General features: G+C 36.5%; 2 protein-coding genes across 5 annotated transcripts in view; both read left to right on the top strand.

The window, feature by feature from the left end:
• The window catches only part of LOC109082837 (glutamic acid-rich protein-like), an 848,403-nt gene that overhangs the window by 503,407 nt on the left and 327,109 nt on the right, over window positions 1-17,887 (top strand). The window lies entirely within an intron of this gene.
• LOC109101956 (pro-neuregulin-2, membrane-bound isoform-like) overlaps window positions 1-17,887 on the top strand; it is a 37,842-nt gene that overhangs the window by 3,470 nt on the left and 16,485 nt on the right. Inside the window, exons 2-3 of the mRNA XM_042748617.1 lie at window positions 2,516-2,678; window positions 6,112-6,230. Of these exons, the coding sequence (XP_042604551.1) occupies window positions 2,516-2,678; window positions 6,112-6,230 (282 nt within the window). The remainder of the gene's footprint in view (window positions 1-2,515; window positions 2,679-6,111; window positions 6,231-17,887) is intronic.

Here is a 17,887-nt window from a genome sequence, read left to right as displayed (position 1 = left end):
GCCAAACATTAAAAAGAGAGAATAACCAGACCTTTTCTGCAGATTTTCTTCACAGTTAAAATAAACTCAAGGATTTTTTTGCTATGTAATTTTGATGGAAACGGTATTTAGTGAATCAACCGTGATGGGGGAAAATGTCTTTGTATGCCAGGAGGTTGAAAAAATACGTGGAAATTGATGATGTCATCCAAAAACAAGCATAGTTTCAGAGGCAGAGCAAGTTTTAATTTTGATGAAAGATTTCAAGGACACCTTTTATTTTAAATAATGTGCATCGATTAAAACCAGCATGTATTATATATTGTTTAAATGTAAAGCATTTCATGCAATGTAAAGTACTTATAGTATAGCATATTGGGATACTCGAACAAAATATTTTGGTATCACAGAGCAGTGTTATTTTAGTATTATTTATTTTATTTTTAGTCATTTTAGTACTTAAACATTTATTTTAGTTAGCTGACAAGGCACAATTTTCTAATTTTAGTTTTCTAAGATAATTTAGCAATGCTTTTCATCTAATATATATTTAAACTTTACTTCAGTTATAGAAAATGTTTTTAATAGTTTTCTTTAACAATAACAACACTGCAACAGAGTCCCAGTGTTTACATTGTTTCTGGAAAATCAGTCTATTAAAGTTGCTTCTCCATGTTAAGATGTTTTACAGTAATATTGAAAAAATGACCCACATCCCTAGAATGTATATGTCTTTCTGTTTAATCACATTCCCAACAGTGGTTTCACTCTCTGGTCAAATGAAGTGATCTAAAGTGGTGGTAGATTCATGGTAAAGTGTTGCCTGAGTTGCTGAGGCAGAACATTGGCTGGTATTGATGAGTGAAGCTGATTGGATGGGCTCAGAATGAGGTTTTTCACTGTGCTGTTTGTGAGCGGCAGTTCTGGGGTTTCTGTTAACAGAGCATTCAGCTGCGAGTCTCTCTTGGACATGTAAAGGGTTCCTTTTGTGTTCCTGAGTCCACGTGAGCAGAATTACAACGTGCAAGCATGTGATAAGAAGTGAAATTGTGTGTGTGTGTGTGTGTGTGTGTGTGTGTGTGTGTGTGTGTGTGTGTGTGTGTGTGTGTGTGTGTGTGCGCGCACTTCTGTACGTGTGCATTAATTGTATGAGGACTGTATGGGTGTTTTAGTCAAGCAGTGTAAATGGTGTATAAAACATTTGGAGTGTATGTGTCTATGAGAAAGTGAGTGAGTGAGTGTGTGTGTGTGTGTGTGTGTCAGAAGCATCTGGAGACGAGAAGGTGTGATTTCACTGGATGTGACAGAATGAAGTATTGCTCTGAAGAGAGAGAAGAAGGAGAAAAACACAGATGGAGCCACACTCAGTTAAACAGTGAACAAACGGCAATAACATGTTGTGTTGAGAGCAGTCCAAATCTGTACCTGAAGTCCTTTTGTTTTATGAGGTTTCCGCTTACAGAAGTTTTATTAGTTGATTTTTGATGGATTTAAATCAAAAATCAAAGGAAGGAAATATTAAAACATATTTTGTCAAACAACTATATTTTAGGACAATTACGTTTTTTTGTCCTTTTTTTGTCAACCAAATAAAAAATTATATATATCATCATTTTTTATTTAAAAAAAAAAATAAATAAATAAATAATCAAAAATAAAAAAAAAAAAAATAATAATATGTTTGTTATTTCTAATATATTTTTCAGATTTTTTTTCTTTTGAGTTTGGTGTCTTTTTTTTTGTTGTTTCTAAGTGTCTTAACACGAAGACACTGCAAAATAAAACAAACTCTCTGTAGCAGCATTATTATTGTTTGTGTGTGTGTGTGGACAGCACTGAATGTACTGTATTTTTATTACTGCTCCTAGTTCACAATATTGGGCTTGTTTCTCATCGCTAGATGGATTACTTTACCGAGGTAAACTGCAGGAAGATGAGTCCCATTAATCTCTCACATGTTCTTTCTTTTCTCACTTCTTTCCTCTTTCCCACTCTTCTATTTGCTTCTTTTCATCCTCCCGTCTGCGTCTGTCTCTCAACATGTTTTCAGCCATCATGCCGCCTTCTTTCTCTCCTTTTCTCTTCTGACAAAATCCATCCCTCCCTCCATCTGTCCCTCTTCTTTTCTTTTTCTTTTTTCTCCCCTTGTCATCTCAGTCAATCTCACCTCCACCCCAAGGAATCTGTATTGCTCATAGTTTGCTCCAGTTATGTTTCATTTTTTGTGTCAGATTAAATCCTTAGGATAAATAAAAACAAAAACAAATGGGATGATTGTTGACATGCAGAGTGTACAAAATGTAAAATGAACAGGGATGGAACAAACACAACAAAATAACAAGCAAATATGTTTTGTATGTTATATATTGTGTTGTTTTTGTTTAAATCATTGAAAATCAAAGCGAAAGCATTGCTCATTGCTGTCTATGAGAGACAACTGTGGTAGTAAAGAGAGCAAAATCTGTGCTTTTTCTGTCCTTTGGACAAACCTGCTTTTCTTTTCTGCTCACTCTTTGTCTGTTTTCTCCATCTGTAGCATCAGCTCCGAAGGTGAAGCCCATGGATTCTCAGTGGCTCCTGGAAGGTAAAAAGCTGACACTCAAGTGTGAAGCTGTGGGCAACCCGAGCCCCTCCTTCAACTGGTACAAAGATGGCAGCCAGCTCCGCAAGAGGAAAGACATCAAAATCAAATCCAACAAGTAAGACTCATCAAACACACACGCACACACACACACACACACACACACACACAGATGCACAAGCAAACACACTACTCATATGCTGGCAGAATTATTCTTGGCATCAGAGGTATTAAAAATACATCTCCCATCAACTCGAGCAGAAGATTGTCCCAGTTTGTAAATAGACTCAGAGACTTTCAGAGGGGAGAGAGATACAGACGTCTTGTTAAAGGAGTAGTTCACATAAAAATGAAAACTCTTTCATCATTTACTTGCTCTCATGTTGTTCCAAACTCATATGATATTTTTTTTCTTTATAAAATTATGAAGAAAGTTCACGCTGCTCTTCCTCATATAATGAAAGCAGTACCAAAAAAACAAAAACATCTTAATGGTGCCAGAAAAATGGTCCAGATGTCTTGTGCGCTAAATTCTAAATCTGATAGATTTGTGTGAGAAACAGAAAGAAACGTAAGCTTAAATTTAACCTTCTGTTGTAGTGCTCAAATCTCATTTGCACTTTCTCATATTGTAATATACAAATATCCTTTAATTTAATAGTCAATATTTCATATTCATTAATATTCCATTAAATAGCAAAATGCCTAATTATAGTTCATGGGAAAGGACAAAATTATTGAATACATAATTTCACATACTGTAAATTTTAAGTTTGTCAGTAAAATTTCTTATGTTTTTGAAAGAAATCTCCCCAAGTCTATATTTATTTGATAAAAAACACACACACAGTAAAAACTAAAATATTATAATAACAAAGTGTTTTCTATTTTAAATTATTTTAAAATGTAATTTATTCCTGTGATGCAGCACTGAATTTTTAGCATTATTACTCCAGTCTTCAGTGTCACACGATCCTTCAAAAATCATTGTAATATGCTGATTAGGCATTTAAGAAATATTTCTTATTGTTATTGATGTTGAAAACAGTTGTGCTGCTCAATATTTTTGTGAAAACCATTTTTTTCCAGGATTCTTTGATGAATTTCAAAAGAACAGCTTTTATTTGAAATAGAAATCTTGAGTAACATAATGCCTTTACTGTCACTTTTGATCAATGTAACATGTTCTTGCTGAAAAGAAAAAAAAAAAAATTTAAAAAAAAAAAAAAAAAAAAACCAAATGAGCCCAAACTTTTGAAAGCTAGTGTAACTTACATTCAAGTTTACTTTGCATTTGTGTTATTTTGTGCAGGTGTAGGCTGCAATATTACATTTATGTTGAAAAAAAGAAATTCATACAGGTTTGGAATGTCATGATATTTGAGTAAATTATGTTAGAATAATAATGTTGGCTGAACTTTTCCTTTCCATCTAAAGGAAGCTCCATCAGTGAATTTTGGGTAACTTCCCCTTCATTGCTTTTCTCTGGAAATGGGACCGTGGGTTGCCGGTGTATCTAAGGGGAGAGTGTGTGGGCCCAAACACGCAATACTTTCTCCCTCAGTGGCGTCTGTAGGTGGAGAATGGAATAAAAAAAAAAACATATGACTAAGTTTATATACGCTTGGGGTCTAGATAAACTAGTCTTCAGCAAGAATTGCATAATCATGCAAATGTCTTAATATACAGGAAAGCAGCGTTTCATAAAATGGGATAAAGGATCGAATAAATTAAAAAAATTGCTGAGCTCTGCATGTTGCAGTAACATTGCATCAATGTCATTTAGCCAATCGTAACACAAATCAATAGTGCACATGTAGCTATATATTCCGTCCGTATGTCACCGTCAGTCCATATGTATTTGTTCAGTATGCAGGGAAGGAAACATACGGAAGAATTCAGGGCATTCCGTAACTCGTCCGTCCTCTTCTGTTCTCCGAGAAAAAGTGCTGAGGTGCACAGAAAGCAGATCACTCTAACAGGATTGCCTGTTCACTGGCCCCTTGTGTAATTTTGCAAATGTGTGTTTGCTGAAGCTGCAGATCCACAGTCACAGAGACACACACTCACATCTGTACACACACTTATGCTGATAAACTGTGAGTGAAAGAGCTGACAGCGTGGACAGGGATGGTTTCATAATGATGGAGGTAAAGTAAGGACAGAGGATTTTCTATGCGTCCTGCTGCAGAGCGAGATCCTTCGAGAGTTTTGCTCCTCTAATGAGCTGTCCACATCCTGACCTGAGGAGAAGGGCAGATAGACGATGCGAGTATCACATTGACACCACTAGAGACCCCACGCACCATGTGATGAAGCCAAGTAGGACATATTCCTGGACCGACATCCTTTGAACAACATTACTATAAAAAAAAAAATCAGCCCGAACCTTAAAACCTAGCCCGAAGTCAGATGTGGGATATTACTATACTTGGTATTTCTGATTCCAACCACACTGAATTAATTGCTTGTGATGTTCCTCTTTTGTAAGTCGATTTGGATGACATTTGCTAAATTAATAAACACAAATAATAAGTACACTACTGTTCAGAAGTTTGAGGTTTTGTATGTCCTATTTTTTTTTTTTTTTTTTATGTTTCTAATGCCCACCAAGGCTGTATTTATTTAATCAAAATAGAGTAAAAACAGTAATATTGTGAAATATTATTACAATTTAAATTAACTTTAAAAATAGTTGTAAAAATGTAATTTTTTGCTGTGATGCCAAAGCTTTATTAGCATTATTTACGCCGGTCTCAGTGTCACATGATCCTTCAGAAATCCATTCAGTCAACTGAAGAAACGTTTTATATTATCAATGTTGAAAATAATTATTTATTTATTTTTTGGGAAACCATGATATTTTTTTTAGGATTCTTTGATGAATAGAAAATATTAATTATATTAAAAATAAGAAAAAAAAAATCTGACCCAGTAATTTTGAATGGAAGTGTAAATATAAAGACATTTTATTGTCCAATGCTCAGATGCAAAATGTTAATGCTAGTATTTGGCAGGTGTAGGATTTTCAGCAGCGACAACAATTTACCATATTTTGTACACCTATCTCTGCAAACCTTTGCTTGTTAAACAAGTTTTATATCATGTGATGTCACAACTGTGCTTTAAATCATTTTTTTGTCCTGGCATGTTTAAGTGACCTCATCTTGGCAAAACTGTTGGGATTTCCGCGCATCACTTTTCCAAGTGCAAGTGCCATTCTATTGCACTTTTCCAAATAAAGTGTTGGAAATTCTGACTTTTTGAGTTGGAACACAGCATATGATCTTACAGTCTGATTGGTTTGATAACAATGTTGTTCTAGGCCCAACAACATGGTGATCCAGGATCATGTCCTTCTGGGATAAATAGCAACTACACATACACAAACTCGTTTGTGGAGATCTCAGTCTACATTTCTACTGAGATGCATTCGTTTTCTCTCCCACGCCATCTGACTTTTGTGTCTCTCTTTAAATTTCTGTCCTCATATTCCTTGATGTTTTTCTCCATTGTTCTCTTTCTTTGTGTCTCGGCCACTCTTTGTGCAGGAAAAATTCAAAGCTTCACATCAGCAGAGTGAGATTGGTGGATTCTGGGAACTACACCTGTGTGGTGGAAAACTCGCTGGGCAGAGAGAACGCCACCAGCTACGTCAGCATCCAAAGCAGTAAGAGCTCCATTATGTCCCATAATCCCATTGTCACAGGAAACCAGGGCTGCTTCTCATAATGGGGCAGATTTTACTGTGTGTACTTTGCTTACAGCAGATGTGCTTGTGAGATGTCTGGACAGAGAGAGCACAATGGACCTGTCTAGATTGCTAGCTGGTTTCCAAGCTTAGTTGCCCAAGTCAAAAGAGTCCACCCCTCTATAATATGGTTTGGACCCATCCTACAATGTACAGTAAGCCTATAGGATTGTTTTTCCTGTTTTATCATCCATTAGGCTGTAAAATTATAATAGCACACAGCCACAAGATTTGAGGATTTGAGGCAGCTTTCATGTCTGTTTTGTGAGTTTGGATGTTATTGTGGAGAACACACCTCTCTCATCTGCTGTTTTACTCACCGATCTCCCCACCTGCTTCAGTTTCTGGAGTATATCACATCAGCTGGCGGCGTTTTATAGTGCCGTTAGTTGTTGTGAGCCGTTTAGTGTGTGTGTGTGTGTGTGTGTGTGTTTGTTAGTGTGTGTGTGTGTGTGTGTGTGTGTGAGCTCCATCCAGCCCATCTAAAAGGCAGTAATGGTTGAGTGGTTTGAGAAATAGGGTCTTTTTTCTCTCTCTCAACTTTGTCCTCTAGCTCTCCACCAAACCCCTCCATTATCTGATGTGTCAGTCAGCGGAGTCTCGTGGACACAAAGAATGAACGAATGACTGAGAGAATGAATATGATAAAAGAATGAATGAAAGAATGAGTAAAGGGATCAATAGAATAAATTAGAGATTATGTGTATCTGAAAAAAAACAAATATATTTTTTGTACAAATTGTGCAGCCCTACAAACAAACACAGCAACCCTGGAGCTTACAAAAAACACTTTTAAACCTTAAATGTAATTTGTTTTGAGCAATTACATTTTTCCTCCAAATTATGCAGCCAGTGATTCTGAATGAATATGTATGTAAATGATGATTTAGTGGAAAATGACTGAACAAATCAATGAAAGATTTAAGTTCTTTATTGTTTTATTGTACAACAAGGTAAAACAATATTATTTTAATGGATGTCTAAATGAATGAGGGGGTGAATAAATGTATAATTTAATTAAATGAGTGATCACATCCAGGCTCTTTATTTATATAATGTAATATAGTTTATTTAATATAGATCACACTAAGAGTGCCATTTTTTCTCCAGATATCAGCATGATAACAAATGCAATATTGATTTTATACAAGCTTAAAAAAGTTAGTGTTAAGTTACTTACATTTTAGATGCCTTATTTTGCTGTATTTCGCCAATAGGGTGTTTTCACTACACGTCATCAATCCGGAAATCGGCCATATTGGTGGTACTGAATGTAATCAATTCCACTGAACCAAACAGAACTCATGCATTGGCTTGGTGAAAGAAACGAAGTAGTTCACTGTGTCGGGATAAGAAATAGAAGGAACAATTGTCAGGTCATCATTCCATGACAAAAGAGCCAACTCGTATGGATCTTTACCACCTATTAACTTTAGTTTGTTAAAATATCACACCCTTTACTGCTTACTAAGTCCTTCTCTATATGATTTAGCAGTTTTTCCGTGATTTAGACATCATAAATTAGTAGAACAGCGTTTTCATTAGTGCATTAGCCATGCAGTCCATGCTGTTGTTTACATCCGAGTCTCTATAATATGGCCACACATCCTAACTGTAACTGTCCAAACCGTGGCGTAGGTGTAAACGCTCTGTGAAAATAGTTCCAAACAGCACTGTTTTGCATCGCTGAGCAACACATAGGACGGTGATTCCCTATTGAATTAATCAGTTTTTTTTTTTTAATGAATGATTCAGTGTCTCACTAATTAAAATGATTAATTCCTGAATGAATCAACCTTTTGATTTAATCAATTTAATCTCAGTGCTTCGCTCATTAACACTGACTTGCTGCCACCTACTAGTGGCTTTAATTTCTCATTTCAAGTATCTTTTCATATTTTATATTTTTTCAAATATCAATATTCAAGGTTTTATGTTTAAAACAAAACATTATTTATGCATTTGTAACTGCTGGTTAATGCATGTCCCCTCTGAGCTGCATTAAATAGTCTGTAATGACTCTAAATGCCACTTCAGATGCAGATTCCAGAAATGCTGTCTTATGTTGGAATGAAAGAGTCTTCGTACCAGATGAAGTGGCTCTTATGCTAACCCAAAGATACAAAATGGAAGAAAGAGTTAAAACTGAACACTATCTGGCTGCTCAAACTGTGTATAGAACAATTTCTCATATTCATTTGCTCCTTTTCTATTTTGATTTTACTTGTACTTTTAATTTCAATAAGTACGTTTAAACGGTTACATGATGCTGCTAAAAAGAACATTATTTTGTGTATTTGGTGTAATGCAATGTGTTTGTGTGGTTTAAGGTTAAAAAAAATAATATTTATTCCATTTATTAATATTTTCCACATACTGTACATTATTGTTTCTCCTCTATGTCCTGCCTTCTGAAACAAGTTGATTTTTACAAAGCTCATCGTTCTGAAAAGCACGGTGTGCTCTGATCGGCCAACTATCTTGTGCATTGTGATTGGCCGAATACCTCAAGTGTGTGACGGAAATGTTACCCCCTTACCAGGTTCAGGAAACTTTCCTCCATAAAATGCATTGCACACAACCCAATATTTGGGTTGAACTTTTCTGGAGCAGTGTTATAAATAAAACTTAACCACTGATTTCTAGTTGTGTCCTCTTTTGGAAGACCAAACAAAGTAGAAGGAAGGAAGGGGGGAGGGAGGGATGGAAGGAAGGAAGGAAGGGAAGGAAATGAATGTCCCAGACTGCATATACGTTGTGTGTGTTTGTGTTTGTTCCTATGTTCTGAGGGTTATTTGCTTTATTTAATAATCTGAGCTCTATTTTGTAGTTAAGACTCTGTGAAAGGTAAAAAGGTCCTTTCAGGATATGTGTGTGAGAGATAAAGAGAAAAGGTGTGTTTACATGTGCTGTATACTTGTCTAGAGTTTGGGAGTCAATGAGGAAATTTTTTGTCTGCGAAAGTGTGTCTGTTCGGTGGATATCTGCAGATAACTCTCTGTGCCTAATGAAGATAAACTGTGTCATTTTGCTAGATTCTGCACTCCAGGAACAGCGAGCATTTCCGTCCATAAGTGTACAGATATCAGCTATATATAACAGCACAGACACCCGAGAGACAAAGAAAGAGAGCGAGAGAGATGCTCTAGTGCAGTGGGTCTCAATTCCAGTCCTTGCGTACCACCACTTGCATATTTTGCATGTCTCTCGTATTTAACACACCTGATTCAGATCATCAGCTCGTAAGAAGAGAGCTCCATGCACAGTGTCCCTACACAGTGTTCTGTGCTCCCTACTCCCTGCACACAGGAAGTCCATTGAAGATTCATTCACGGATTTGTGCTACACCACGGTCTGCAGTGTCTTCACACACAGACGAAACTTACTAGAGAAGTGGGAAGTGTGACATAATATTCCTCTTTAAATAAATTCACGTCTCACACACTTTAATGCCCTTTGAATGTAAAATATATGCTCCCATCGAACTGGAATCAAGGTGGAATATCTTGTGATGTCCACTTCGCAGGGCACTTATGTCTGAAGTGATCAGAGAAACATACATAATGTGCAGAGCAGTGGTACACGAGGACTGGAATTGAGAACCACTGCTCTATTTGATATGTGGCCATATGGGGGGTCACCAGGGTAAATCTCTGCAGTATTTGAGAGCATATAGAGTAAAGGTGTGTGCCTGTGTGATTCTTAACACAGGTCAAGAACTTCGCTGGCTAAAGCAGAACGTCCTTGAAGACGGGTGTTTTAGGAGGAGTGTGTGTTTACATCTTTGTGTATATGTTTGTGTGTGACGTGAGACCCATCTGGACTCTGGCCGCTGAATTCTTCATCTGCAATGCCAAGAGCCTGTCAGATACAAGAGCCAAGTGTAGCCTACTTGATGCAAAATACAAACACACACAGCAGCAACCATTGACACTGTTTGTGCTCTTAAAAGAATAGTGCACCCAAAAATGAAAGTTCTGTCATTATTTACTCACCCTCATGTTGTTTCTTCTAAAGGAGACACATTTGGAGGTGTGAGGCATAATGTTCATGCTGCTATAAATGGTCCATATGGTTCATATTCTATATTCCAAGTCTTTTGATTTGTGTGCACAAACTTAAATTGTTGTTCACTGATAATTTTGTCCACTCCACAGACTTAAAAAAATTAAATTAAATTCCTAGATAAAATGCTTGTTTTGATTATGATCTTAATCATAATCTTATCACAATACAATCACTTCTTCTGTCTCTGAAATAATAGACAGTCTGAGAGCAATATAAACTAACAGTATTACAGCCTAACAGTCACTATCCAGTCAAATCTCAATAGAAGTGCCGGAAAAATATATAATGGAAATAAAATGCATTGCAGGTTTTGTATAGTGCTGATACACATATTTGTATGAATGAGTGCATCTCACAAAGGCACATGGACACAGGTCATGTTAAATTGATGATTCTGGATCCAGTGTTACTGTTGAGATAAATGAGGAATGAGTCCATCGTCCAGAGCTCAGCTCTGCTCCCTTCAGCTTAATGAGTCTGACGCAAACGCAGACATAAAACACACTCCTGCATACGCTGCTGTGCCATCCACCCCTGCCCAGCGTCTGTCAACTTCTGCCTGTGTTTACTGCACAGTATGTTCTGTATATTGTCTACTGTTTACAAATAGTTTGTGAAATAGATGCTATACACATTGTTAAATAGTGCAAAGTTTATGCTACATTGTCACATGACTTCAGTGCACGTTTAAAGGAGTTATTCACCCCTGGCAAGATGGGGTTTCAGGGGTCCATCGGATGATGTGTTTTTACAAAAATAATACAAATTATTCATTTACTTATACTGTAACAATACAAAGCTGGTTAAATCTTGGTGAACTTGCCCTTTAATTCAGTGAGTACCATCTATTTACAATCTTGGGAATAAAATATGGCTAATTTGCTGTTTTTGTTGTTGTTAATGAAGAAGTGTAACTATACTATAAATAATGAAGGAAAAAAAGCTGTTCAGTTTCATTCAAAAACACTGTAAAGGAAGATCAAGAGTGCAAAGCATTGTGGGAAGCAGTATTCGTTCATATTTGTAATGCAGAACAACTTTCTAGTTTGACCTTCACAACCATTAGAAACTTTTTTTACTATTTAGCAAAAAATTATCCTGCTATATTATGTGTGTGTATATATATATATATATATTAATGAATGTAAATGCAAATGTCCTGAATTAATGAATGTAAATGCAAATGTGCAGTATACACAGTGCTTCCTTTCAGAAATGCTTTGTAGTACAAACATACCATCTTTTTTAACCCCCTTTTTCTCTCTCTTTCCCGTCAGTGGCTCTCCTTCCTGATAATCTGTCTCCTTCAAATTCCCCATTCCTCTATCCTGCTTCTATTCACTCTTTTCTTCATTAGCCTGTCTCTCCATCCATCCTGCTTCCCCTCCACCTCCTCCCACCACATGCATTTCTGCAGCATGTGCATGTGCGTGTTTCTGCGTGTGATTACTCTTGTGGTGGACATGCCTGTGAATGTCGTCTGAATAGGGAGTGCCTGTAAGTGGTTCAATGTCATTGATCGGCACCTGGTTGAGTAGAGTGGATCAGATGCCCCGTACAGGCCCCCTGTGTGACTTACAGCCTTCCCCGTGACCCCCCTCTCTGGGGCGTGAATCATGTTCTCCTGCCTGTCCGCATCCATCCATCGGCTCAGAGCCAAGGATAATGGAGCTAATATCCTGCCACACTAGGATAGACTACGGGACGGAGGGAAATATGTGCAGTCTTTAAAAGCCTCTCTCTGGATCTATTTAAAGCGGAGAACAGATGCACTGCCAGTTCAGCACCTGATCAACATTATTGTCTTTCAGTCATGATTGGATAAACTTACCATCTCCCCCTGTGGAGGAAAGCATATGCTGTTATGGTCCACAAACACACACACAGTCCCACACCCTGCAGAAAACATTGGACTGTCCAAGAAATCGATTAGAAAACAAAGGTGCATGTTGATTTTTGCCAATTTACATGTTAAAATATTTTCATGTCTTGTCTACCTCATCTATATCTGTAATTTGTCTTTCTGTCTATCTATCTATCTATCTATCTATCTATCTATCTATCTATCTATCAGGCTATAAATCTTCAATCTTCCAAGCTTGAAGGCATTTTATTATTATTTTTTTCTCAAGTATGAATGTCAAATAATTTTAATTATTTATTTATTCAAATTCACATTGCAGTTCCGAATCCCTTTTTCTTCCTCAATTCAAAACCAACTGAAATTGGACTGAATTGGAATTTTAAAAGTGCCACACAAGCCTGGCTGGAACAGGCAAGCACCACTTATCTCTACCAAAAATATACAAATCTCTTTCTCTTGTTGTAACGCTTCACTGTGTACATTCAGTCCAATGGCAATGTAATGTTTTTTTTGTTTGTTTGTTTGTGTTTTGTTTGTTTTTTTAATCAGGATCAATTGCTGCTTGTAACTGCTGAATCTGATTTTTTAAAGAAATCTTTATTAGAGATTCTAAATGTGGTTTTAAATTTAAACATTATATTGTGCATTCCCCAATGCTTAGAATTAATAGATTTAAGCTAAATAGATTGAGCCTACAAATATCTCCAATATTACAAACATTGTCCTCAGATTTGACTGAGATGCAAAGTGCGAACAGGGGTTGACCACTGTGCGTCTCTTACAGGAAACAGTTACAGGCTAGCAACATAGTGGCTCGATTGCACACATGCTGTCACTGTAGAGAAAAGGACATACTGTATGCTTGAGACAGATGTAAGGTTGAATGTTATATCGCTCTGCTTCTGTCCATTTCCTGTTGGAGTGATGTGTGACCTTTAAAGATTGGGCTATTGTGCTCGGAAACATCTCTCCTTCTCGCTTTATGCCCCTCTGTTCTCTCTCTCTTTGTAGTGCTATGTGTTTGTGTGTGCATGTTAATTAGTTAATTAGCTCGTTATGAAATGGCAGGGCTCAGGTGGTGGGCTATCCAGTTCTAGATCACTCCATGCAGCTTCACCAAAGTTGTGTCTGCTTTATACCTGACACTAGTTATGACACATAATTACATCCATATATTGTCTTTTAGATGTGAAGGCTAATCATTGAGATGAATATAATGCATGCAGAACTGTAGAGTCACTTCCAGTTTACTTTTTATGCCCTGGATCCTAGGAATAGCCTTAAGAACTGTATTTAACACCACAACATCATAATCTATTATAATACATTTTCATTGTGATGAATATTGGATGTGGAGTTTAGTTTGTTGTTGATGACGAATAGTGAAAAGCTTGCTGGTTTAAGAACAGACAGCCTTATGCAACAAAACTATATTTCACACAGTTCTCTAGGGCAACCTAATGTGCTTCCTTTGCTTTTAATTTTGTTGCAGTATTGCTAAAAGATCGATGTGCTGAAGAAGTTATTTCTCTTTTTTTCTCTATTTTCTTCTGACATTATAATTATGTTCACAAGTAGGAACTTCCCAGGAAGAGTAATTATCATAATTATTGTAATTTTGGGTCACGTGCACATGAATGACCAAGCAAACTTATACTGTATTTACCATTGAAAACTATGACACCGGGTTGTTGATTTGTGATATCAAAGATGGTGGAAGTCTCTAAAGTGAATATTTGTGAAGGTTTTTTTTTTTTCACTGCTGTATGTTAGCTAGTGACTAATCCTTGGCCAGTCTACTTCATGCAAATTAATTAATTATTTGTAGATATAATATAAACCACATATTTTGTCAACTTCCAAACACTCGCAGGAAAAAAAGGATACAGAAGCTGTCACAAAAAGGCTAATGCATTCTTCAGGGGTAAATAAGGTACAAAAGTGTACCATCACAGTTATAGCTTCTGTACCATTTTTTCTGAGAGTGCATTTATTTTTCGACATGAAGACATGGCATGTTGTGATAATAACTGTGTAGTAAGATCCTATCATTTGCTTTTGCATAACTCTCTGCATGAGCTGTGAGGAGCCAGATTTACTCTGATGTGAAGTTAAAACTCTACACATCAGATCAGACGTGGCATTTTATGGCACTAGAACATTTTGTTGGCTCACTTTGACGTCACTAATTAGTACACAGGAGGAAAGAAACACTACAGGTTTGGGACTAATACACAAGCACAGACACACAGGAATTGTTCCCAGCACCACTGGTGTCTGGGAGGTGGAAGTACAATAAAAGCAAGAGATTCAGTCAGTCATATTAATCTAGAAACACTCAACACACCCCAGCTCTGTCTGCACACACCATATGTGTTACTCTCAAATTCACACATTCAATCACATTCTAGTCAGACTATTTCTATCCATCCATCCAGCTATCCATAACTGCAAAAATCCACTGAATGTGTAAAGCCTTTATTTTTGTTTTTAAATTTGTTATTTTAATCCTTTGACAGCATTATTTCTTTAATACAGGTTCTTTTTCTTTTTTTAATTACAAGAAATTATAACAAAAAATTCTGAGGTTTCCCTGGAAGTTCACCTTTATCTGGTTAGAAATCACAGACCTACTACATTTGCCACTATGTGCAGTATTCATCAGAGCACACTGTGTTCAATACTGCATCCCACAATGGCGAGGTTCTCAAACTAAAGGAAGCAGAGATGTTGGAAGACAGGCATGGACTTTTTATGGGTGTGAAATTATTTATTGTCATCAGGGAAAAGCGACTGTAAATACTTACACAGCACATCAGCAAATGTGTTCAGAATGTATAATTCCTATTTCCATAATTATTCAAAGACTTTCCTGTAACAGTAACATTGTTTTGGTCGGTTGCCATGGATGTCATCAGAGTTGGTCCATTCTCCACAGACACGAGTGTTGCAGGCTGCTCTCTTGATCTGTGACTCGTGAGGGAAGGAGTTGTGATCGTGACAGTCCATCAACATCCGCTCATAAAAGTGCACAAAGCATATGACGTCAGTTCAAGTTTGAGAACCTCTGCCATAATGCAGTGTGCTTGACTTTATTACAGCAAAAATGTTTAACATCTCTTTCTTGACTCATTATTGGATCAAACTTCCAAATTAAGACCATTTTACTCAAACTTGGATTAAAACTGCAAAATAGCCATGCTTATTTCCATAACAGGATGTCTTTATTTCATGCAAAAAATGAAAATTTTTCCACCCTACGAAATGATGTAGCATTACATCACTTGCTCACCAGTGGTCCTCTGCAGTGGATGGGTGCCGTCAGAATGAGAGTCCAAACAGCTGCTAAAAATATCACAATAATCCACAAGTAATCCACACGACTCCAATCCATCGATTAACATCTCGTGCAGCAAAAAAGTGTGTTGTTGTTAGTTTGTAAGAAACAAATTCATCATTAAGACCATTTTAACTTCAAATCATTGCTTCCAACTAAAATACGAGTCCTCTAACCATATTGCTTTATCCAGTGAAAAAGTCATCTTGTCTGAATCAGGAGAGATAAATGCACAAATCAAGCACTGTTTACAAGCAAAAACAGTCCAAAACAGTTCTATGCAATTATGTTGGCGGATTTTGATGTGAGAGAAAAAACGGGGGATGAACTTTCACTTAAGGAAGCATTGGATATAGATTATGTATTGTGGCCAGAAACAGCAGTTTAAAGTTAAAATGCCTTAATTATGGATTTGTTTCACACAGCTTTTCACTTCACAAGACGTTAATTGATGGACTGGAGTTGTGTGTATTACTTTGAGTATTGTGATGTTTTTATCAGCTGTTTCGACTCATTTCGACAGCAGCCATTCGCTGCAGATGATCCATTGGTGATCAAGTGATGTAATGTCTGTTCCGATGAAGAAACAAACTCATCTTCATCTTGGATGGCCTGAGGGTTGGCCTGAGGGCCAGAATGAACCATGTAAGTGCTGTAATGTGACAACATTATACCTTATTGTTATTATTTATTGCTTACTGCATGCAGCTTCACATACTGTTTTTAAAGATAGCATTGCTGTGCAGCGTGCTAGTGTTCTCCCTCTCTCTCTTTATATCTGTCACTCTTGACTGTTTCTCTCTGACTATCTTCGTCTGGCTCTATGTCCGGGCAGATGTTTGAATCACGGATTCCCCGTGTCTCTGGCTGGAGAGATCCAGATGTGATGTGCTGGTGTTTGCAGTACACAGCTTGATTCTGCGTGACTCTGACACACTGCAGAAAATCTGAACCCTTGGCGTGGCTGTGAGCCAGCGATGCCTGCGAGAACATCCTCCCATCTGCCGTGTGTATTTGGCAGCGTGTCTCTCACTCTGGTTTATATACAGAATGATACAGTGTTTTGTGGAACATTGTGTGTACGTGTGTGACTGAAGTTTTAGTTCTGTTACCATATTGGATTAATATTTAGCAGTGCTTTGAAAACGGGAATAATTCTGAGACACTGATGTTAAATGAGGAGTTCATCCAAATTTCTATTTCAATAATTTAGTCCTTTAGTGTCTTTATTGAAGCTTGAACGCTTCGTGGAAGAAAGACAGTGATATGTGTTTGGAACTACATGAGAGTGAATAAATGATGATAAAATTGTTTCTTTCAAGTTACTCTGAAGATGGAAATATATATTTAATAACTTTTTAACAAAATTCTGTTGTCCAGGTTGATAAAATGATTGTTTGTTTTGCCTCTGCTCCACTTTTCAAATCCAGTTTATCCAATTGTTTATATAATGTTTGATGTCTTCCGAATGGTATACTATGTACTAATTTTCTTTATATACCGACAACATTTGCTATTTATTTCAATACTAATATGTTGTTGTTGTTTAATCAACCTTCATTTATATTTATTTCATCATCAACAATAATAAATTATTTTTTTTGATTATTTTTTTTTTGTTTTTTTTACTGACTGGTTTATTTTTCTCTATTTAACTTTTAATTTTAATAGAATTTTAGTTTTGATTATAACAATTTTAGTACTACAGCTTGAAGTTTTTACATTTTAGTTTTTTATCTAAAATTTTATTTTCTTCTTATTATTATTTAAATGTTGACAGTTTTAGTTTTAGTTTTAGTTAATAACAACACTGCACACTATGTGGAATATTGTATCCCATAATACAATGCACTCAACCTTCCATGTGCACTGTGAACTGAAAGCAATATGAACTGAGTTTTTTTTTAAGGGGCTATATGTGAGAATTTTCATGCATTAATCACTTTTTTATGGCCAATGTGTGAACAGCTTGTAACAAAACTTAAGCTTGTCCCCAACTATGAAAGCCTGTAGACTGTAGATTTTTACGTGTTATGTATAAGAACTCAGGACATTTTTATCAAACGCAAACTGGATGCCACTCATTGAATTAATTATAGTATTGAGGTAATGTGACAACAATGTAGCATACTACAGTTGAAGTGTTTATCATTGCTGCATTCTGTTTCACATGCTATTTATTGAGAAATAGTAGGAAGTACAGTAAAGTACCTTTAAGGTAATACATACCATTTGGGGTAAATAAGGTAAAAAGATGTACCTTTTAGCTTTTGTACCCTAGGGTACCACCCCAGTGACAGCTTTGTA

Source organism: Cyprinus carpio, chromosome B22 (genome assembly GCF_018340385.1).
Source record: "Cyprinus carpio isolate SPL01 chromosome B22, ASM1834038v1, whole genome shotgun sequence".
Taxonomy (NCBI): domain Eukaryota; kingdom Metazoa; phylum Chordata; class Actinopteri; order Cypriniformes; family Cyprinidae; genus Cyprinus; species Cyprinus carpio.
The sequence above is the reverse complement of the archived record's forward strand: the minus strand, read 5'-3'. Positions and strand labels throughout refer to the sequence as shown.